This window comes from Natator depressus, chromosome 1 (genome assembly GCF_965152275.1).
Source record: "Natator depressus isolate rNatDep1 chromosome 1, rNatDep2.hap1, whole genome shotgun sequence".
NCBI lineage: Eukaryota > Metazoa > Chordata > Testudines > Cheloniidae > Natator > Natator depressus.
In genome coordinates this window covers 110,558,368-110,582,311 of record NC_134234.1, presented here as the reverse complement: position 1 = coordinate 110,582,311, position 23,944 = coordinate 110,558,368, and the positions used below count along the sequence as shown (strand labels likewise).

The window sequence follows — 23,944 nt, the reverse complement described above, 5'->3', positions numbered from 1 at the left end:
GATAAGTGAAATCTTTTTAAATGACACCAGGTGAGTATTACCGAAATTACAGTTGGAATGAGTTTTTGGCTGGCTCATCAGTCTTGACTGTCTTAAATATGCCTCTTTCCCCGCCCCTCCGAAAAAAAATCACGTTGAACTGTATAACTGAATTGTTATGATTCCACTTGCGAGGGAACTGAAGGCAAACAACGCTGTCTATCACCCATCAGTTTTCTTTAGCTTCCTGTCTTCAGAAGCATGCAGCTTAGTCCTTTCCATTGTCTAGTTATTGCCCAATAATTATCGTTGGATGGAGCAACTTACAGGATTGGGGCCCAAGAGCTCACATTTCAGTGTGTGGATAACAACTGTGAATACTTAATTGATTTATGAAATTCGTGTGCATGCGATAAAGAGGTGTGCCTTGTTGCATGAGGTGTGGAGTTTATAAAACAAATCAAAGCAGATAGGCTACTTCTGCATTCTGTAATTGCTCATTAGGATCAGACACTTCTGCTAATGTTCACTTTTTTCTTTACATCCATGCAGATCTGAAGCCAAAAAGACTAAAGTTAAAAAGAAGACGAACAATCCACAGTTTGATGAAGTGTTTTATTTTGAGGTTGGTATTTCAAAGGAATGAGCGATAAGCTGAAATACTACACTGTAGATAGTTGGCACAGCATCCTGCTCCATGTTGTGCCAGCTGTCTTCTTTGAAAACTGTTTCAAAGCACAGGGCAGAGCCAGCAGTATCCAGAATCAGACTAGATGTCTGCTGAGACAGCAGTGTGTCAGTTTTCCAGGTGACTGGAGTCAAGTTCTCTAGGTAGTCTCTCCTCCTCAACAGGGTTTTCTGTCCCTCCCAGCACAGACAATTTTTGAATTAGTTCTGCTAAGTGAGTGTTTTCCAGACTGTGGTTTTAAAGCTGCTCCACCCTGTCTTCCCTGGTCAGTGGTGGGAGGGTTGTCTCGCAGGGAAGATAAAGAAATTTAAAAGCAATGGAGGAAATCCATTCAAGACTGAATGTTTCAGATGCAGGCTAGTGTTCTGTAACACCGTCAGTTCAACTGCATAAAATCCTTAGATCCTATGTAACGTAACATTTTTAAATGAGTCTCTAGATAAGGCAAAATGTAACCCTGCTGGTTTTTTTCTTTTACTTAGCAGGAGTAATAGGTATATATATAGATTATATAGATTCTCATCCCTACCCCGGAACAGTTCTTCAGATCATAGAATCATAGAATATCAGGGTTGGAAGGGACCTCAGGAGGTCATCTAGTCCAACCCCCTGCTCAGAGCAGGACCAATCCCCAACTAAATCATCCCAGCCAGGGCCTTGTCAAGCCGGGCCTTGAAAACCTCTTAAGGAAGAAGATTCCACCACCTCCCTAGGTAACCCATTCCAGTGCTTCATCACCCTCCTAGTGAAATAGTTTTTCCTAATATCCAACCGAGACCTCCCCCACTGCAACTTGAGACCCTTGCTCCTTGTTGTGTCATCTGCCACCACTGAGAACAGCCTAGCTCCATCCTCTTTGGAATCCCCCTTTAGGTAGTTGAAGGCTGCTATCAAATCTCCCCTTACTCTTCTCTTCTGCAGACTAAATAAGCTCAGTTCCCTCAGCCTCTCCTCATAAGTCAGTGGTTCTCAACCAGGGGTCTGGGGCTCCCTGGGGGGCTGCAAGCAGGGCCAGCATTGGACTCACTGGGGCCCAGGGCAGAAAGCAAAAGCCCCACTGCCTAGGTCTGAAGTCCGGGGCCTTGAGCCCTGCCACCTGGGGCTAAAGCCAAAGCCTGAGCAATGTATCTTTGCAGGGCCCCCAGTGGTTTAAGGCCCCAGACAATTGCCCTGCTTGCTACCCCCTAACATCGGCCCTGGCTTTTATATGCAGAAAATCAGGTATTTTTTTCATTCTATGTCTTGTACACTTAAAAGGCTTGTATCTTTATTTTATGGGAGAGTTTATCATGGATAACTTGGTCCTGGTCTACACTTAAAATTTTTGCCAGTTTAGCTATGTCAGTTAGGAGTTATATTGGCAAAAAAAAGTCCTTTTGCTGGTATAGCTTATTTTGTTCAGAGGCCTGGTCTACTAGAAACCTTTGCTGGTATAGTAATAGGAGTCACGGATGTGATTTTTGACGTTTTTATACTGTTAAAAGCCCTAGTGCAGACGCAGTTATCCCGGCAAAAGCAAGTATCAAGTGTGTCTGTGTAGGAGGGGACAGCTATACCAGCAAACCTTTCCTAGTCTCAACAAGGCCTGAGTAAATCCCTTTAACCTCAAGCATTATTAGCACACACCAGCTAATTGAGAGGGACTAATACCGTCCGCAGCTGCTGAGAGCCAAAGTAGCTATGAATTCTCAGTTGTCTCTCTCGAGCGCCCTCCTCACTGTGGTGTCTGTGCACCTAGCAACAAAACTAGGGAGGCCTTATCTACCGGCAAGAGTTGCACCAGTTTAATTAGAATCTGCTCACATTTAGTGATGCAAGTGGAACGAGTATACGCCAGTTGTAAATCAGTATGTATCCACACAGGTGTGTTAAACCAGTGCGAATTCTGTGTGTAGGCCTGGCCTTAGAGGCTTGCCCTAAGGCTCGCTTCTAAGGGGTCAATGTGAGCATTAGTGTCAATAAATAGGAACTTCTAATCCCGGAACGTGTGGGGGGCATTTTAAAAATCTAGTGAAAGCTTAAAGGGAGCTAAACCACTATATGTTAGTATCTGTGAACCTAGCTGTTGCTTTATTAAAAGGGGCTTATTTGCAGCGTTTCTCAAATGTGGCCACCATGGCCACATGCAGATACCGGGGCTTTTCTTGTGGCCACAGCCTCCTGGGCAGTGACTGGGGTGGGGAGTCAAGCAGTGGCCCCTCCCCCAGGGCCACCGGCAGGGGTTGCACTCTGCCCCCCTTCAGAGCCACAAACACCAGAGGAGCAGGCAGCCAGTGAGTGTCCCACCTTCCCTTGGGTGCTGAGGCTTGGGCTTTGAGCTTCAGTCCTGGGGTGGCGAGTGGCAGGCACAGGTCGTGGGGTTTCAGACTCTGGCCCTGGACCCTGGCCATTGGTGCCAGCCCTTGGACCACCACCACCCCACATCGCCCCTGGCTCCCGCTGCCTCCATAGCTTCCCATCCATCCCCACATCATCTCTGGCCCCCACTATCTCCCTACCCACCTCCCCATCTAGTGTTTAATTTGTCCCCTGGCTTGCCAGAGCTGAGTAAGTTTGCTGTGAAAAGTGATATTAACAAACATACAAATATTATGTTTTGCAGCAGCAGACTTATTAGCTAGCAAGTCTTAAAAAAGAATAGCAACCGAAAAGCAAAAGAAACAACCACAACAAAAGACAAGAATTTGCAAAGCACCTTATTTCTGTTTCCATTCTGTTTAGGTCCAGTAAAGAAAAGAAACAACTGTACCTTATTTTTATTATTGAGTCTGGGGAAAAAACCCTCTACATAAATAAATTACAATGATTTGGACATGTATATGTGCATATTTGTTTGTTTTTCCTAAAGTTAATTAAGTATTTTAGAAAAAATTGTCAGAGTGGCCACCAGCAAGAGTTGGTGGCCGCACTCTAAGGCCACCGAAAATTTTGTTGTGAGAACCCCTAACTGCAGACAGAGGCAAGTGTTCAGCATTGGCTAATACAGGTGCTTTTAGTGATGGAATCTCAAGTTCCTCCAAATGCTCGAGTGGACAGCTAGGATCCAAGCAGAATAGCTGAGTCCATACTACGCTGTTTATGATGTCTTGTCCATAGTGCTGCCCGTTCTTAACAGGAAGGCTGTTTTACACTGGCTTCCACTTTCCAGTATAGGGAGCCAATTCCATGACTTGGAAATTGCACTCAAGTGGTGACATCGTAGGGTCAGATCCACAGCTGGTGTAAATTGGCATAGTACATTGAATTCAGTGGCAAGGCAGCAATTTAAAGCAGCAGACAGTCTGTCCCATAATTTGGCACACCAGGCTGGCTTCCCTGGAATTGCTGCTGTCACCCAACAATGCGTTGATCCCCACTGGCTCAAGAAGGAGGAAAATATGTAAATGTCAAGGAATGAATACTTTTCTCCCCACAATAATTTTTTAAGATATCCATTGCACAGTCCCAGCTTAAGTGTTGTGCAGTCAGTCATCAATGTGAAAAAATTCAATACTGTTGTGTAATGATTTGTATGATTGGAAACTCATTGTAAATAGCCCTTTAGTTGGTTTGTAGAGGCTACATGCTGAGTAAAGCGGCCAGAGCAGCATAAAGGGGCTCTAAAAGGCCCAGATATGACTAGGCGAGAATTCCCCGGTGCAGAAACTGAGGAAGACAACTTCAGGCTGTCTTCTAAGAACCCCTTCGCAAACCCTGGCATAAAGTAGTGTACCAGAGGCAGGGAGGGTCATATTGGGAAGCGGAGAGGGTGGACTGTGTGCTGTGGAGATTTCTGGGAAGCTGGCTGCCATTATTTAGATAGCCTCTGATATCAGAGCAGTTGAGAATAAGGAGGGAACAATGGTAGTTAAAAGCCAGTTTAGCCCCGTCCTCCCTCTGGACTGGGAATCCCAGACTCCTAATTCCATCCTCTGAATTAATGCATCCCACACAACTGCCCTTTAAGTGTACAGCTCTGTGTGTGTTTGAATGAAACTGAACAGTAAGCAGTCATACAGCTGAACCCTTAGACCTGTTCACACAGCTTCAGCCAATGATTTCAGTAAGTGTGCACTAGCGACGTTGTGCCATAGGCTTAGAATAGAACTAACCTATAATTTTTGGTGGAAAAAGTCTCATGATCAGCCAAGTGTCACAGTTATTGAAAATCATGTTAGCATAGCTGTGCCCTCTTGCCATGCCTGTCACCTCCAGAGCACCTCCCCAGGTCCAGGGGTTGCAGGGCTTTTTTCAGTTTAGCGACCCCTTTAGTCATTCTGGTGCCACAACAGTCTGTCCTTTTACATGGCCTAGCCCTCTGGCCAAGTCCCTGCTCAGTTCATGCCCCTTCGGGGGTTAACAGACATGTCCCATTATAGGAAATCCCAAAGTCTAATGGCTTTTGAGCCTGGTCTTCAACGTCTGTCTCTGCCCACAATGCTTGTACTCTTCTCCTTCTGATGCTGTGCCTGCCCCCTTGGTCTGGGGAGTGGTAGGGAAACCCAGGCCCACACTCTTCTCTACGTTCCATCCCAGGAACCCTGTTTAGGAGGCCAAGACCTGGTCCTTCAGTCTGTCCGCAATTTTCCCTGGGCTGCTCCTACCTTTTTCCCAGCTTGTCAGCATCTTTTCTCTGGTTTCTTTATTCTGCTGTCCCATCTGGGAATCTGTAGTTCCTCATTGCTTCTTCTTTTGCAGCCCCAGCGGTATCCCCTCAACGCTGCTCCCAGTTACTCACAGCAGCTGGGCCGTTATGAGTAAACTCCTCTCTTGCCTGGACTAGTCCGTCTTTCCCGCCCTCAGGCAGGAGTTCCTTCCCCATCCCTTTTCCTGGAGCAGGGGTTGTGACTTAAGTAGGGCCCTACCAAATTCACAGTCCATGTTGGTCAATTTCACGGTCGTAGGATTTTAAAAATAATAAATTTCATGATTTCAGATATTTAAATCTGAATTTCACAGTGTTGTAACTGTGAATTTGGTAGGGCCCTAGACTTAAGTCAGCTGCAAGGCTTTCATTAGTTCCCTTGAGCTGAACTCCCTTCCCAGTTAGCTTTCCCCTCTAAGGGGCTCACCAGGCCAGCCTTCTCCTCCCAGTGCCTGTCTGCTAGGTAGGAGGAGGCAGCCTTTATTCTCCTCCCCTTCTCCCAACTCAGTCCCAGGGGGGTTGGGTGAGGGGGGAGCCTTGTCCCGCCTTCTCTGCAAGGTTTCAGGTCCTTAAAGATTCCTTCCCCAAGCACCATTCATTCCCAGGACCCTTAGATCTCTACATCTATCTATGGGACCCTTCCGAAGCCTTAAAAGTCCATACCTGGTTGTGGATTGGGCTGACCACTAGACACTACTGCCCACGATGGCAGACTATCCCAACACATGTGCTACCTATAAACAGTGGTAGCAGAAAACATTTTGTAAAAATGTCGTTTTTGGTCATGGGCCTGGGGACACGATCACTTCTTAGGGCTGGTCCACTCTAGAAAATTAGGTCAGCTTAACTGCATTGCTGAGGAGGGTGTGAAATATCCACACCCCTGGCAGCGTAGTTAAGATGACCTATACATCCCTGTGTAGACTGCGCTAGGTTGACCTAGCTACCGCCTCCCAGGAAGGTGGATTACCTACGTCGATGGGAGAATCCCTCCCGTAGGTGGCGTAGGTAGTGTCTACACTGAAGTGCTTCAGCAGCACAGCTGTGCCGTTGTAGCATTTCAAGTGTAGACAAGCCCTTAAAGTCACCGTTGAGGAGGTTTGCAGTGTGGGGTGTGTGGAGAAATTCGTGCTGAGCTGCTGAAATGATGTGGGGTATTAAATTACAGGCTCCCAGGTGCATTTGAGTCAATTATGTAATGAGGGCTGTGGTCTCCAGTGCTTTTAGGTACCTTTAGCTTTCATGAATTACCTTTAAAATGGCAAAAAGAAATACTACAGTATCTGTTTGACTTCATGTGCTGAAGAGTGTTTTCTGGTTCTCTCTTTGTTCAGTTACATCTTTACTTACCCTGTATGTACCTACTGACATACAAAAGAAAAATAAGAAGTTAAGCTTATAATAAAAGCTACTTTTTGTGGCTGGCAAGTATTACTCGACAGGAACATTTTAAAGCTACCATGAAGATGAGTTGCTGAGCCAGCTCCTGGTTGCACATTCAGTATACTTTTCTTTCCTTTGATCAGTTTGTGCTGTGGTTACTCCTGGGTGGGGTACCTTTTGCTTCTGGGTGGGGTGAGTTTCTGTCCTACATTGGTCAAAAATGTAAACCTCAAAGCCTTATTTCTTCTGTTGTGTTAACAAAAACAGGTTTTTAGATGTCCCGTTTAAAAACTTTGTTTCCTCCTGTGCGTCGCACATGCAGTACCTTTGTAGTCTGTTTATTGCCTAGGCTTTGCTTTTTGCTTTCTGCTGTTGCAAATACGGGTGGAAGGAAGAGAAGCTGCGCTGTGGTGCTAAGAAATTTCAGTGCTTATCCCTATATTATGATACACAAGACCCCAGCTCCACATCTCTTGAAAAATTAGCTGTTCTTCATGCTTGAGTGGGCACATTTAGCTGACTTTCAAAGATGTCTGAATAGACAGCACTTTCCTTTGCTACTTTTAAGTGCTCCAGTATTAAAAGTGTTTGTGTGTGTCAATATTAAGTGTTGGATTACTTCAGTTGCCTTTCTTTTCAAAGTGCAGCAGGAAATCATTGTAAGGAATCTATATTTAAAACCAGATTGGTAAATTGTTATGGTTGGTTTTTTTCAGCTAGACTTTAGATGTTGACAATACCTCTTGCATGATTTTCTATGTCTGTTTAACCTTTAAACACTGATGTGAAAACCCGCAATATATTCTTATCTACTCTATACTAAAGAGAGTTTGGAGTATAGTGTCTTGGTTATCCTGCAAGCACTTCTGCCTAATGAGTAGTCCCACTGAGGTCAACAGGATTATTCACGTGCATAAACATTGGCAGAATCGAAGTCTAAACTACAATTTATAGTCAGAGGAAAGCAGACTATCAGTATGTGGTGAAAGCATAGTGAGATCTCCATTTTAACTATTTTTATCTTTTTTATTTATTTCTTTTTCACACCAGGTAACCAGACCTTGCAGCTACAACAAAAAATCCCATTTTGATATTGAAGATGCTGATGAGGTGGACAAAATGGAGATTAGGTAATATAAAAAATTCCATAGTAACATAAACTTGTTTTTCTTCCATTGTACAATTTTGCATTAAATTCAGTTTCGGCCGAGTACCCTTTTCCCCAGTACCCCTCAATTAAGACTTTAGATCAGAGGTCATCAAAGTGTGGGATGCGCCCCCACTAAGGGGGTGTGGAGGATCATCTGAGGGGGTGTGGTGGGGTCTGGGCCAGCCCAGATGGGGATGGGGAGGGAGCACCATCCAATCCCTCCCCGCCACCAGCTCTGCTTCAGTCCCACCCCCAGCTGCATCCCTGTCTCCTGGCCCCACACCTGGCCCCATCCCCAGCGCAGCTCCACTCCCGGCCCTGCAACAGCCCTCAGTCACTGGCCGCAACTCCATTCCCGGCCTGGGACTGAGGGTGGGGGCAACGCCAGGAGCGGAGCCCAACTGCGACTCCGCCCCCAGCCTTGGTCCTTCTCCCAGCCCCAGATCGACCCCCAGCTGTGGCCCCCTTACCCCTCCACATGCCCCCCCTCAAGCCGCAGCCCCGCTCCAGACCCCAGCTCATGGGGGCGGGGGGCCCAGACAGGGGTAAGGGGGCTGTGACCCTCAAAACTTCGGGGACTACTGCTCTAGATCTATCAGTGTGCGATTGTAATTAAGTTTAGCCCTTTACTAATGTGTGGCTGCTTTAATAATGTGTGTATGGCTGTCTGAAAAGACTTTGTTGTTCCTAAGACCAATGCAAGACAGTTCTTAAGTTGTGGTGAGGGGGAAGAAATACTTTGTTGGCGAAATCTATGAAAGAGTTTGTAAAAGATTAAGTACTTTAATAAATAAAAGAGAGCAGATAAAGGGTTAGTTCTGGTTGGGCAAACTGTTCATTGAGAGTTCCCCCGCTCCCTTATAGGACTGAGAGTATTTATTTCCATCTCCTCCTCCTCCCCCCCCCTCCCCCCCCCCCCCCGATCATGTATCTTACATTAACCTACAGCCATTTCTTCTCTGAACATTTTCCTTCCACGGACTATACATGAGATTAAGTCCCCTGTACATATTTTTCTAACAACAAAAAAAGTTCTCATTTTCAGTAGTTGTAGGAAGTGGCCAGGGTATATCATTACATTAGTACCAGATGTTCCTTTTACATGCAGGGGTTTTTTTCTTCTTTTTTCCCTGTGAATAGAGGAACATTTTCTTAGCTGTGGGGCCCTCAGATTGGTTATTGTAGTCATACTGGATAACAGATTGACCACTTCTAAAAATGCACCTTCTGTATTTTGCTTTTTTAAACAGCAGAACTAAGCTTTGGAAACTGGGGGTGGTGGTGTATATTTACTAATTCACAGCCTTATGACATCTTTCATACTCTAGGTACACAAATTTTCAGAATTTAAAAACTTTGCATGCAATAAACACAAGGCCTTGTCTAGAATGTAGCAAATGGAACCTGAATTGTGCTTCTAGCCACCTCCTCCCTTCCTTTCCCTGAAGTCTGAAGCAAAACTGCAATGAATTACAATCCATAACAAATGTATTTGGTGCCAGTTTTCCTCTCTTGAAAGTTTGTGTTTGTGTATGTGTCATATCAGGATGTTGCATTTATGGTGGGCATCTTCTCAGAATCCAATTATATCAGGAACCAGAGGACACGTCATTTCCAGTACATGGTTTGTTAAATCAAGGTTTGGCCATGTGTAAATAGTGATTCGTCCTCCTGAAAATCCATCCCTTCCTTAACTTGGTTTTGGCAATCTGTATTGCCCTATTAGTGTTAGTGCAGCAGCAGTGCTCAGGCTCCTGCCAGATCAGAGTTCCATTGTGCCAGGAACAGAACCGGGTGAGAGAGGGCAAAAAAAACCAACAACCGGAGTTGAAAACTTTTTTCCTTTTCCCCCCCACCAAAAATTTTTCAAAAAATGTCAACTACCTTGGGCCGACTCACTGTACAAGCCAGTGCCTGCCCAAAAAATTTGAATCTAAATTGAGATGAGATGGAACAAATTGATACAAATAATGCATGCAACTTAGTGCCACAAAATATTATTGAGGGATAAAATTGAGAGGGTTAAAAATGCATTAGAGATTTATGATATCATCTTCTGTTACACTAGTTAGAATAAACTTTTATAAGGAATATCAAACCCCAGGCTTCAAAGCATGCCAACCACCTACTGTGTGGAACTAGGAAGAAACTTTCCACAAGGGCACGTCATTGCAAAATTGTCCACAATGGGTGACTTTACACCACCTGCTTTATCATGTGGTACTGGTTCCTGTTGAAGATAGAATACCAGGCTAGATGTTGTATATCCAGTATGATAATTTCTCTGTCTGTGGAACATGCAATGGACATTTAAAACTCTCTGGTTCCTTATTTATTTTAAAACCTGTTTTTTCCATATATTTATATTACAAGTCTTACTGTTCTTCCCTTACACTAGAGTCCTGCGTGGGACTATTTTTAATCCCGCTCCCACTATAATGTCAGTGGGGCCTGCAGGATTCCAGTCCCAAGTAGGGCTCTACCTTATACCAGTGTTTCCCAAAGCAAGAGACTCTCTCTCTCCTCTCCCCCACCCCCAGCAAAACTCTGTTTTTCTTCAGCATATCACCTTCCATTTTTAAAATAAAAAGTAAGTCTCTGTTGCAAAGAAAACCTTCAAAGTGTAAAGGAACTTGTGCAGAGACAGCTGCCTGAGTTTGTAGAGAGCCTGGAGCAATACTGTTTCATTCATCTCGCTTGCTCCTAGCTCAAATGCCAGTAGTTATACTCTAAATTTCAATATCGTTAACCCTTTCACAGTATATGAAAGCATGTATGAAGAGAGAGAAAGTATAATACAGGGATTTATACCGGAATTTCCCAAAAATGAGGGAAGTGGACATGGAAGATGTATAAGCCTTTGACTTTACAGAGTGGGACAGCAGGAAGTATGATAGGTTTCATTTTCCTGAAGGAAGGCTTGACTTCAAGTTTGGGAATCGCTGCAATATACAGTCTCTCCCTCTTTGACTAGAACATCACCCCACAGGCCAATAGTTGATTACTGCTAGTAAACACTCATATCAATGATGGGGATGCTTTCCAACAGCACCAAGATTACTGTATGCTCACATATATAGGATGATCATCTTCTCATTTTGTTGAAATAGCAGTGTATTGTCACTGAAGAGGTAAATACAGAGCAGTGGTTCTCAACCATGTGTATGTGTACCCCTGGGGGTACTCAGAGGTCTTCCCGGGGGTACATCAACTCATCAAGATATTTGCCTAGTTTTACAGTAGGATATGTAAAAAGCACTAGCGAAGTCCGTACAAACTAAAATTTGATAGGCAATGATTTGTTTATACTGCTCCTGTATACTATACACTGAAATGTACGTAGATTATATTCCAATTGATTTATTTTATAGTTATATGGTAAAAATGAGACAGTCAGCAATTTGTCAGTAATCGTGTGCTGTGACACTTTGTATTTTTATGTCTTATTTTGTAAGTTTTTAAGCGAAGTGAAACTTGGGGGTACACAAGACAAATCAGACTCTTGAAAGGGGTACAGTAGTCTGGAAAGGTTGAGAGCCAATGTCATAGAGAATAAATATCTGTCTTGAAACTACCAGCAGAAGGTTTAAACTTGAAAACCATGACAGGGAACCAATAACTTAAATTCTAAAACAACAAATGCATGGTAACTACTGACAGATAGTTAGCTAGTGATTTATAGTGAGGTGTTTGGGTATCTGGGATGAACACTATGTAATGCTAAGCCCCTGTGTTTAGCAGGAGAATTACTATATCCAGATGCGGGGGGAGCGTTCTCATTGGTGTTTTGAATTGATCCTTTTTTGTTTATGCCCAGACTCCTTGGCACGTCCTGTGTGAGTAACAGGCCAAAAATAAAGGGGTTACAGTATCTGAGTTAGAAAAAACAAAATTGGAAATAGTGTGGCTTGGGAACAGAGAAGTAAGCGGTTTTAATTATAGTACTTTATTCCCAGAACTGTGAGTTTTGACATCCCAGCAGTGGACCTGCACCTGTGAATTGGAAACATTTCTGCTGCTTTTGAAACTGTAAATGCTTGTGAACAAAACGGATGAGGAAAGGGTATCCTAGGTTTCTGTCCACTGACTTGTGCAGTTATGAATTAGCAGATTCCAACATTGTAAGATCCTCTTTAACTCCTTGGAAACCAATATAGTATGTTTTGGAACATACTTTTCTGACTCATACATAATGGATGAAAAATGAAATTTAAAAAAAAGAGAAAAATTACTATTTTGTTTTTTTCTTATATTTTCAATATGAATTTCTTTTGATTTTTGGTTTTGTTTTATTACAGAGTAGACCTTTGGAATGCCAGCAACTTGAAGTTTGGAGATGAGTTTCTAGGAGAGCTAAGACTTCCATTAAAATTTCTCCGACAATCCAGCTCTTATGAAGCATGGTACTTGCTATTTGTTTTTCTTTGTCATAAAAGAAAAGGTACTGTTTTCAGTACTGCACATATTATATTTTTACTACAAAACCATAACAGTAACTACTGTTGTGTAACAAAGTGTAAACGTATTTAATTTCCATCTAGTTTCCCACACGAAAAACCTAAGCCAAAATCTTCAATTACCAAACTATCAAAACGAGGATATTGAAATATGTGAAGCATTGTTTTGATGGCATAGTTGTTGAAAATTTGGCTTTTTTTTTAATGTGCTTGCAAATTAGGTGGGAATTCTAATACATTTATCTTTGATGTTATGCACTGCAATTCTGCAGTAATGCCATAGTTTTATTACTATATGGGATTTTATATTGTCTTAAGTACACAATACTTTTATGATCAGAACTTTCCCTAGTAAAGTTGATGCAAAAGGAACTGGTGTGCATCTTTGGAAACCTAATTCAGAACATCAAAAAGTCAATAGGTTTACAAATGTTATGTGTGTACCTACATATTATATATGTTCATGTATGGCTCAAGAGCTTTTTTTCTGTTTCAAGACCAACTATTTTTTTGCCTGCCAGGTATTTCCTGCAGCCCAGAGATAATGGCAACAAGTCATTGAAGCCAGATGACCTTGGTTCCTTAAGGTTAAATGTGGTTTACACTGAGGACCATGTTTTTTCCTCAGACTATTACAGCCCACTTAGAGACCTCCTGTTAAAATCTGCAGATGTTGAGGTAATTTATTTGCTGCTGCTTGTTGTGTACCTGCTGATTATCCTCAAAGCCCCCATAAATATTTGTCATTTTACAAGTGAGGTTATATAACTGAAGTTGCCAGAGATCTCAGCTAATCCTTTTTTTTTTTTTTTTTGCACTTGAGACTTTTATGAAGCAGTATATCCCTTGTGCTTGTTTTTGGTCCGTGCAGAAAAGATCTGTATCTGCACGCACTGATGGTAAGTGCAGACACACCCAGCTACAACAGTGGTTATGAGAACCCACATGTACTCCTCAACTGTCTAATCCTACATTTGTATGCAAAATAAACTGGTTGGGTTTGATCAGTTGGCTTTCTTTTACTAGAAAAGAAATGATTTACCTGCAATTATGTAGAAAAAATGTTTTTTGTTTTTTTGTGCATACTAATCCTAAAATGTGAAATGGGATGGGCTAAGTTTGAGATCAAATCATCCAAAAAAAATTCACTGTTGTACTAGACCATTTGTTTCCCTAAAGAGAACTGTATTTAACTTCTTTGATTGTAGCTTAAAAAATACAGCAAAAAGTTCAGGTTTTTATGTCCAGTATTTCGCAAGCAGCTGCGATATTCATTGAAACCAGATATTAACAATAGGAAAACAGACACTGCATTGTCATTGTTTTTAAATTGCTGCCCTCTTGTGATCAAAACTTACAACCAGCAGACAAAGTGGAAATTGAGACCCAGCCATCTCACAGGTCTGTGTGACCGGGCATTGCAGATAGTGTGTGTGGTACTGTGTGAGGAGTCAATGTGAAGAAAAAGAAACTAGTGTTAATAAGTGGTGATTACTGTAGATACACGTCTCAAAGTTTTTGCTTCTCTCTATCGTTCAGCCTGTTTCGGCATCTGCTGCACATGTGTTGGGTGAAGTTTGCAGAGAAAAACAGGAAGCAGCCATTCCTCTGGTTAGGCTTTTTTTACACTATGGCAAAATTGTGCCTTTCATCAGTGCAATTGCAAATGCTGAAGTGAAGAGAACTCAGTAAGTACCAAGAAACCACTCATTTTTTAAATAAAATTTCAGATGTTGTTATAATGTCATGCTCAATTTATGCAATCACAATGGCTTTTTTTAAAAGTAATCATTATTATTATTTAGTACTTGTACTGTGATAGCACCCAGGGGCTCCAGTCAGGAATCAGGGCACTGCACAAACACATAACAAAAGACGATCCCTGCCATGGGAAATAGGTGAGTTAAGGCTTCGGAGAAGCCCCCCATAAACATCACACAGCTACCTCATTATCCCCCTTCAAAACTCTCCTTAGAACTTTCCTTTTTTATGATGCCTACAAAAAAACTGACAGCAGTTAGGCCACTGGTATGCTCAGACCACAGCCCCTCATACTGACCAATAGTCTTGTTGTTTCCTTCTTCTCCCCTGCCTGTCTGTATCCATCTGTCATCTCTTGTTTCATGCTTGGATTGTAAGCCCTTTGGGGCCATCTTTTTGTTCTGTTTACACAGTGCCTACCTCAGTCAGTTCCTGGTCCATGAGTGGAGTTCCTAGGTGCTATGATAAACACAAGTAAAAAATAATAATTATAATAATCAAATCCTGGAATAGTTTTAGCAGTTCACAACAAATCATTTCAGCTTCACAGCATGTATTGATAAATCATCTGTTTCATCATAAAATAATTTGATTAATCTTATTTATATAAGGAAAAGGCAAGTTTCTCCATGGAATCATATGAAAAATGATGCTTAGGGCAAGTCTTGTCTGAGCATCTAATTTTACCATATGGAAGGCTTTACCACAAACAGTGGGGTGGGACGTGGCCGTGGTGAGACAGCAAATAGGCTCTTCCTTACCAGTCACAAATTCCTGGCATAAAGAACTGTCAGAGGATTTTGTGTAGTTCCCATCAATATAGCGTCTAGTATCCACACCAAGTAGATAGTGTCTGAAATTTGTTGCCATTTATGGGGTTAATGACTTATGTCTATAGACCTCAGGGTCTCAGCCCATTGCCTGGAGGACAGTTACTGCCATTAAGGTATCAATTGCCACAGACAGAACCCTTTGTGGGGAGTTTTTTCAGACAGAGCAAGGACTGAAGTACTCTCCCACCTGTAGGGATAGTCCCTCTGTGCAGGTTGAGGCACTTTGGTTAGGATAATGTGAGGAAATGTGTTCTTCCCCCAGCCTGCCATGTACCTGTTCATGAGACATACGGGGCATTAGTCTTCAGGGCTTTCGGTCCAGCACCTTTCACAGGCAGTAGGTTTACTTTTTAAAAACAGAATAATGAACTCAGCAGAAGAACTCACCGTAAACTCCCTCTCTTGTAAACGGATGCAATCGTAAAAAAATATAAACTATTGAATAGATGCTTCATTGTGTGTGAGAGCAAATAACTGAAGGCCCAGTTGTGCAGGTGCAGCTTAGGTAATGTGCATGTAGAAGGGACAGTCAGATTTGTAAATGGCTTAAATTGTCCCTGCAAATAATTGTGGATGCAAAATGAACGTGAAATTATCTGTATACTTTAACTTGTGGGTGCAAAAAAGGAGCCCAGTGAACAACAGATTGCAAATCTGATGTAGAAGCTAATGGCTGTTTGCAAAATTAAGAACCAGTATGTGTGCATACACTTGTTAACTGGTCTATTTTTTTTTTTTTTTCAAAAAGACTATTTCAGTTTCTGTGTGCATGCTTCCTTTTATAGGGCCAGCATACCAACATTGAAAAAACAGTTGAGCAAAAGGGCCCTGCAAGTTATACTCCGGTTTGGGAGTGGCCTTTGTGGGTTTCCTTCATACATGATTTAACTCTTGCTGGCCAAGCTGTATATCATCATTAAAAACAGCATATCAGTGGATGATGCAAAAGCAGGAGACATGTGAGAAAGCCACACAGGAGAAGGAGTGAGAATGATATTCTATAGATAGTTATTTTTATCTTCATTAATATTGTCTTAAGAGAGCAATACTATGCCACACCTAGGAAGTGTGCCATAATAATGTGGCGTGTTTCTCAGTAAGAGTGATTTGAAAATATGTAAAAATGCACATTTCTGGAGGTCATTCACAAACCTACAGGCTGTAATCATGCAAATATAAGGTTAACAAATGCTACAGCTACTCATCTGCAGCTTTTTATGTCCCCGGTCCTGCAAAGAGAATTGTGCAGGCGGCTCCCCACTGAAGCAAATGTGGGGCTGTGTAGGCTCAAGGGTCCACTCGCACGGTTCTGTTTGCAGGATTGGGACCTGTGTATTGCATAACATACGGTATTCCATCAGGCATGGTACTGTAGTTCAGCCACAAAAGGCCACTTGGGTCATACAATCTTATTAATCACCCCAAATATGCCTTTTGTAAGAGTAGTTAGCAGATGGAATCCAGTGCCCAATATAGTCATGAGACTGAAATGGCTGCCTCCCAAGTTCATGCTGGGCAGTAGTGCATGAAAGCACAGACATTTTTCACAGTTTTTCCATTAGGTTGTAAGCTCCTTGCGGCAGGGTCTATGTCTCAGCATGTGTTTGTGCAGTGCTCAGTGTAGTGGAACTCCTGTGCACTACTGTAATAAAAATTATGAAGAACCCCTGAAAATTCTCAGACCTTCTAACAACCTTATGTTGATGACTATTGTTTTTCTGTGATAAGCTGGAAATGCACCAAACCTTATACAATGCATTTCATGGCAGCCCTTAGGCAGGGATCAAGGGGAATATTCGTGTGTGCATTCAAAAACAGCTTTTCATCGCTTTCATTTGCTGCTTTCATTTCCACATGTTAGTGATTTATTACAAAAGACTAAATTATAGAAAATTGTTCCCTTCCAGAGACCCCAACACCATTTTCAGAGGAAATTCATTAACTTCCAAGTGCATTGATGAGACCATGAAACTGGCAGGGATGCATTATCTTCAGGTTACACTAAAGCCAATTATAGATGAGGTAAGAGCAGATTCAGAGCACCTGTTTTGGTAAAAGTTCAACCTAACAAGCCTTCTAGGAGCAGATATTGCTGATGTCTTGCCCCTTAAGATTGCTTTGCAGGACTAATGTCAAGAGCTTGTTTTTACAAGAAAAGCCATGTGGTACTCATTACCCATTGAGTCACCAATTCATGAACAGTGGACTTTCATTAAAGAAAAATAAAAAGTGTCTATGTGAACTGTGTCTAAAATAATCCTCTTGTCTTTTAAAATAAGTCATTTAGGTTCTGGAAAATGGTTAAAAAACAAAATAAAAGCCTAAGAAAATAAAAACTGTGTGCAGCAGAAAACATTGGCCATAAATAACACATTTCATCCTGTCGCTTTAAATGAATATGATTATTCCTAGATAACTGCATATGTGACAGCTAGCAATGTGATGATGCTTTATTATCTCTCCAGTCCAGTATGGCTCTTCTTTTTTTTTTTCCCCCTTCGAGAACTATAATTGAGCAACAATTTCAGACCACAGATTTCCTTTAAGTGATTCAGCACTATTGTACCAAAACAATTACTATGATGTCTCATCAGGAAATACTATTTTCCCTAAGAATAGTTTTACAATACTATCTCTTTGGAACAAGAAAAGTTTTCTGAAATGATGATCTTGTTTGGGAGAACCTGGTGAAAACTTCATCCTTGTAGATGCAGGATATTGCCGAAAAATAGAATGTAACATTTTGGCAAAATTCAAAATCTTGACGTGCTGATGCGTAATGTCTTGCCAGAAGACAAAATACATTACCCAAGAAAGCTAGCAGCCTAAATCCTTTATTTTAAGACTTCTTCCACCTGAAGATATGCCAGTATACTAATTCTTCAACATGTTCTTTCTAGATCTGCCAGCTCCATAAACCTTGTGAAATTGATCCTGTGAAGTTAAAAGATGGTGAAAACCTGGAAAATAACAGGGTAGGCAATCAGATTTGCAACTGAAAACAAAATCTCTAATTATATTGAGTATTTTGTTTCCCTTACTGAACCTCATTTGGTGGTGTAAATTAAGCTTTCATATGTTAGTAGCCACTGGAAGCCTTAACCTCGTAGAAATGTGTGTGATTTTTTTTTTTTTACATCAGCTTCATGTTTAGTTATATAGCATAGTACTGAAATGTGATGTTGTCTATTAAATGTAAAATAGGCAAGGAAGAATAGGACTTGTTTTCAATCAACTGCGTAAATATCCAGTATGATAGAAATGAGGACTCCTTAGCCAATTTTTCCAAAGAGGGCGTAGAAAATGGTTTTGTAGAAGAAATAATGTGCTTTTCGGAATGAGGTCCAATATTGTGTGTGTGTGTGAGAGTGGAAAAAGACACTGTGCTTTCAGCTTTGTGCTTAGAAATACACCTCACCACAGAGTAGGGTATCCATTGAATCTGGAACCGTGGCTTTTTTATATCTTGCAATTTATTGCAAATATAATCTACTGTAGATGCCATTGTAGAAAGTGTAGTAGCCCTGTTTTCCATCGAAGAGAAATGGTGCATTTAAAACAAAACAAAAATAAATTTTAACATATTGCTAAATGTTTCAGGAAAATCTGAGGCAGTTTGTTGACCGCATTTTTACTGTCATAACGAAATCTGGGGTGAGCTGTCCCACAGTGATGTGCGATATTTTCTTTTCACTGAGAGAGTCAGCTGCCAAACGTTTTCAAGGTGAGTTGCTGTATGTAACTTCTTGCATGTTAAATCATTTTGAAGTATATAATTTTTATTATCTACCAGTTTACATTATCAGAGTTACAGGTGTAGAGGTTAAAAGTATATTTCAGATTCGAAGCTATCTGTGAAGTGTTTATCTATACTGTGTTTACCTCAGCTCTTCCTTAAAATTTGTTCTATTCTACTCTGAAAGTGACATGATAGAAATGGCATTGAGGGGGTTCAAATTTATGTATCGATGATTTCAGATCAAATATGCTCAGTTTACAAGTATAGAGATTTTTTTTTAACACAGCTGGCCTGCAAACTCATTATCAAATCTCAGGTTTTTTCAACCCAGGCATTAGCCTGTAATAAAAACCAAATTATAAATTATTGACACCTATGCAAGGCCATTGCCTTCAGTGGCTTTGCATAGCTACCACTGAGTAGAACTTAGTAAAATTTGTTGCAGATACACAAGAATAAGTAGAATCTGTTTCACTTCTTAGCTGCGTTGCCTCTGCCAGAGTAAAAAGCAATTTAAAAAAGCCCCAATCAACCAACCAAAAATCAATTTTTTGTCACTAAAGTAAGCAGATCTAACTCTTCATACACACAAGGAGCAGATCAGTTGAGTAAGAGGGTGCCATTTTGTAGTCACTTTGAGAATAGAAAATCTCAAAATGAAATGCCATTGATCGCCATATTGTGTTCCTTATCCATTCAATTTATAATAATTATTGTTATAATTACTATTCGTTACTTCTTTTACAATAGTGCCTGGGGGCCCTAACAAATCAGGGCCCCTTTGTGCTAGATGCTAGAGATAAATGGTGAGAATCAGTCTCCTTTTTATAATCCGTGTAAATGAGTCATATGTTCCAGTTGAGTACCAAAATCTGATATACAAACTAAGCATTTCCTGCACAATGAGACTTTGTGGAGCTCTCTACACAGTTGTGTTCTGTTTTAATGGGGCTAGCTCTCACCTGGATATTTTCATTACTTTATCAATAGCTAATATTTGGCTCCAAATGACCTCCATTATCTCATTTGCCCATAACTCGGGAATATGTGAACCTCCAGCACAGGGCTGAATTAACTATCAGAAGGTATTTTGACAGTTTTACTAGTACTGAAGATGCTCTTTAAAGTATTGTTTGTTGGGATAATGAGTAGAATGGTTTCTCTTGTTACAGGTGACCCAGATGTACGGTATACAGCTGTAAGCAGTTTCATTTTCCTGAGATTCTTTGCTCCTGCAATTCTTTCTCCAAATCTCTTTCAACTTACACCACACCACCCAGTAAGTACAGTATTGATCTATCTAGGTTCATATGTGGCCCCATCACCATAGTATGAGTGCCTACCAAGTGTTTTTTTTTTTTAATCTATTTTCTCAACACAGGAGAAATAGCTTGATAGTTCTTGTCTGCTTTTTGTGTTAGCAAGCAGATGTGTTAGGTGGCTGTGTTTGTGAAGAACTTAGACTTCCCCCCTCGATAAGCTGAAGTGAATTTTACATTTAGTTTTGAAATTGAGCCCAGTGGTAATTCTCATTCCTCCCTCTCAGGGAGGGAGTTCTGTAATCTAGGTCCAGCTCCTATGAAAGTTCTGTCTCAAACACTCATGAGCCTCCCCCTACTGGTCAACAGTTTCATTGTCCAGCTGGGTAATGCATACAAGCTTGTGTTCTTTGCTAGTGCTCAGTGCTATCAAAGAGAAGATTGGTTGTGGAATTACCTACTGTAAGAACTCTACATATGGGGCCCAGCATGCTGTGAAGTGTTACATAAACCGGAATTGTATTGCCTCATTCTTTTCTTGTACAAAGTTATATGCAGTAACAGGGATTTCAGCTGCAATAACTTTGTTAAAAACATATTAATTGCCTTAAAAATTAAACAGATTTTGTTTACATGTTAAAATGTTCTCCCATTTCTAAATAAGTGAATTTTAAAAAATGGTCCTATCAGATACTCTTCCCTCGGATAAAAAGTGCCTTCTGGTGGTCAGAGGTGACTTTGAGGAATAAGTTGTTAAAGATTCCACTAAAAAGGGTACAGCATAATTTTTTAATGGGTTGAATATTACTGTGGCCTCTTGGCCAAATTTCCTCTCTTAAGTAAACAGGTTCTACAGTAAGTCAAAGGAACTGCAAACTATTCTAGCAACTGTGGTAGCTGCTCCATTTTAATTGGATTCATTACTTCAAAACCCTTTGAGATCCTTTGAATAGTAAATGTGTTGCCCAAAACCTAAACCTTTAAATATTAGTATAGAAAATAGTCTTCAAGCATTCACTTAAAAAATGAAGCAAGGATTCTTTCTTGTTTGCTCTTTAGAAGCAAAGGCAGGAAGGTAGTCATTACAAAGTCTGTCATGCTTCTTAAGGCAGTAGCTTTCTTTCTATAAAGTTTGTGAGTTTTTAAAATTTTACATTGATTGTTGGTATGAGTGAAGTAGAGAACAGCAAATGTGTGTAGTGCTCTGTCCTGTGATTTAAACATCAGGAATATGTAACACCATTGTTCTCCCCCTTCATAGGATCCTCAGACCTCTAGAACTTTGACACTTATCTCTAAGACCATACAAACATTGGGCAGCTTATCAAAATCTAAATCTGTAAGTGTTTTGTTTTATTTCTTATTTTGTGGGTTATGTTGGCAAAATGTTGCTCTTTATTTCCTTTTTAAAAGCCAATTGTCGCATTATTATTGTAATTAAATGTTTGGAATGGCTATGTAGTACCATATGCAAATCAGTCAGTGGTAAGCAATGCTAGAGTAACTGAATTTATAACCTGCATGCTAATTGATGGCAAACGTTTTCTTATTTGAACTACATTTTTAGTAAAGTGTGACATGGTCTTGGGGCTCTGGGGCTTTTTGTGAAGTCTTTTTGAAAAAATGCCACATTGAAAGGTGCCAGCACCTGGAGAATGAAGTACTGACCTTATACACATGGTAGCAGCCTTGCGGTATTTTCTATGCTGCCTCAGCAAAGTATTTAAAGCCTGATCTAGATCTAGAGGAACCACCTCTAATGGTGAGGGATAGTGCGCTTCTCATGCCATTTGAGCTTTCAGCCAATTAGTGATGATAGCTGATCGTGGCTTTTTGATGTCTGCTAGAAATTTGAAATGAGAATAATTTGAGCCAGTAGGCCACCAAACAGTTAACAGATGATAACATGAGGCCACTGCTGACCTGGTCTGGATTCACACCAGCAACCTGTGAGTGAGCCTGTATCCCATTTACAAATCTCTTGAGCCCATTCAGTTCCTTGTCTCTTATTATTTTTGTCAGATTGTTTTGGGAGCATGACTTTTAAAAAATAGCTTGAAACTTTTACAGAATGTTATAGTAATTCTATTGAATTGAAGATTTGGAATGCATTCTGCTAACCCACATTTATTTTAGAAATTATTTTAGTCTGAGAGCTTTCTCGATATATTCCATATTACAGCCAAACAACCTGAAAGTAGCTTTGATTTCTTTCTCTTTTTTGCAAATAGGGAAAGTGGTGGTGGTTTGAGTAGGGAAACTTATTTTCTGAGTCTGTTGATGTTAAGATTTTATGTATAAGTTGTATTGGAAGACACACAAATATTGGTTGGTTGTTTGCATTTCAGGCCAACTTCAAGGAATCTTACATGGCCACTTTTTATGACTATTTTAATGAGCAGAAATATGCAGATGCAGTAAAAAATGTAAGTAACAAGGCAATGCATCAAATACATATTATACTTATTGAAGCTGATGTTTAGAGTCATATAAGTAGTGTAATATTTACACAACACCAAACACTCTCAAGAAAAAACAGATTCAGTAGCAGTAGTACTCAAGAAATATGCAGTGAATACAGTGCACATAAAATTCCGTAGCATTTGTTGGAAACCACACTTCTTAAATGACACTTATGGAACAATAGGTCAGATTTTAATGCATATACACATCCCATGTTATCCTGCAAGCCTTCAATGAGAACAGTCTGGTCCAAGACTAAATGAAGGAGGTTGAGTAATAAAGGAAAAGGAGCATGAAGAGGAGATGAAAAGTGTGGACGTCTACCTTTTGTACTTAGGGGCACTGTTACATTTGAGCTGTTCTTAATGTACCATCCAGAAAACCTTCCCAAATTCCCTAATTGTTTGCTGTATTCTTTTTTCAAATATTGTTAGAGCATTTTCTTGTACTACAGTAATATGTAAATATAAACATTTTAATTTGGCTTCTGTTGTACCCATATTTTATCCGTATGCTTTGTCCCTCTTAAGTTCTTAGATTTGATTTCATCCTCTGGAAGGAGAGATCACAAGAGTATAGAGCAACCCATACTGCTTAAAGAAGGGTAAGAATGTGTTCATAGTAGAATTTCTTGTATCTCTGTGTGTTTTAGTACCATTGTAAGGCAGCTATCCTTCCTCCCCACTATATTCATATGTTACGAGGAAAAATAGAAAGGTAGAAAAATGTTGCATTGCTGTCTTTATCCACTGTGGCTGCTAGCTTATTTTAACATCCTTTCATTTGATCTAAACGCTTTAATTTCACATGTGTTCTCGAATTTTTGTTTAAAAAAAAAGCCTATAGAATTTAATTACCACAATTAATGCAGAGTTAAGTTAAACTGCCCCTTTGTTAAAAGAAGGTTAAGGTTGTGACTCAAACTAACAACAGCGGCAAAATTCCATTCCGTAGACAAACACTCAATACTTTAATCATGACACTGGGGAGTGGGCAAAGCCTTCTGATGGGTTTTGCCATTGCCGTTGTGCTGTAAAATCCAGGTGCTGATAATCTTAACTAATTTTTGTAGAAAAATGTTTAATATGCACGTACAGTGGAACAACTTCAAATTTCAGTATCTCTGCTTCTTAAGACACTTTCCACACACTAGTTGTCATATGGACTAATTGCTGGCATTTTTCACTTTAAAAATGAGTCTGTAAAAGCACCTAAGTACAGTGTATAGGCAGCTAGATAGTTTCTTCTGAAAATAAAACCTTTTTGAGAATTTCTCCTGAGCTTAGTATGCTAAGTTGCAACCTAGAGTAAATTTTCACAACAGATTTTATAAATCACTAAATAATAACATATTAGGTTTACATTGAAAATGCTGACAACTTTTACCTGTGAAAGTATGAACATCCCCTCTATTTAGCTGGTACAGTTCACCTCACTTCTGTGATAGAGTCCCCAGAAGTAGGCATGTCTGTTTTAATTCTGTGCATTATCATTCTTTTGCTTTTTGAAAATAAATGTATAATTTGTAACTTTTCCCCTCTGACTCTTAAACATGACTTTTCTGCCTCTGTCTTTCTTTTGCTCTTGTCTGATTTTTTTCTGTCTTTT

The 23,944-nt window shown here is 40.5% G+C and overlaps 1 protein-coding gene across 2 annotated transcripts in view; it reads left to right on the top strand.

Moving 5' to 3' along the window:
• Nucleotides 1-23,944, top strand: part of RASA3 (RAS p21 protein activator 3) — a 255,686-nt gene that overhangs the window by 215,171 nt on the left and 16,571 nt on the right. For both annotated transcript variants that reach the window (XM_074964223.1, XM_074964213.1), the window contains exons 7-18: nucleotides 532-604; nucleotides 7,725-7,804; nucleotides 12,123-12,227; nucleotides 12,803-12,959; nucleotides 13,821-13,969; nucleotides 16,783-16,897; nucleotides 17,776-17,850; nucleotides 18,476-18,599; nucleotides 19,787-19,893; nucleotides 21,135-21,212; nucleotides 22,222-22,299; nucleotides 22,867-22,940. In XM_074964223.1, the coding sequence (XP_074820324.1) occupies nucleotides 532-604; nucleotides 7,725-7,804; nucleotides 12,123-12,227; nucleotides 12,803-12,959; nucleotides 13,821-13,969; nucleotides 16,783-16,897; nucleotides 17,776-17,850; nucleotides 18,476-18,599; nucleotides 19,787-19,893; nucleotides 21,135-21,212; nucleotides 22,222-22,299; nucleotides 22,867-22,940 (1,215 nt within the window). The remainder of the gene's footprint in view (nucleotides 1-531; nucleotides 605-7,724; nucleotides 7,805-12,122; nucleotides 12,228-12,802; nucleotides 12,960-13,820; nucleotides 13,970-16,782; nucleotides 16,898-17,775; nucleotides 17,851-18,475; nucleotides 18,600-19,786; nucleotides 19,894-21,134; nucleotides 21,213-22,221; nucleotides 22,300-22,866; nucleotides 22,941-23,944) is intronic.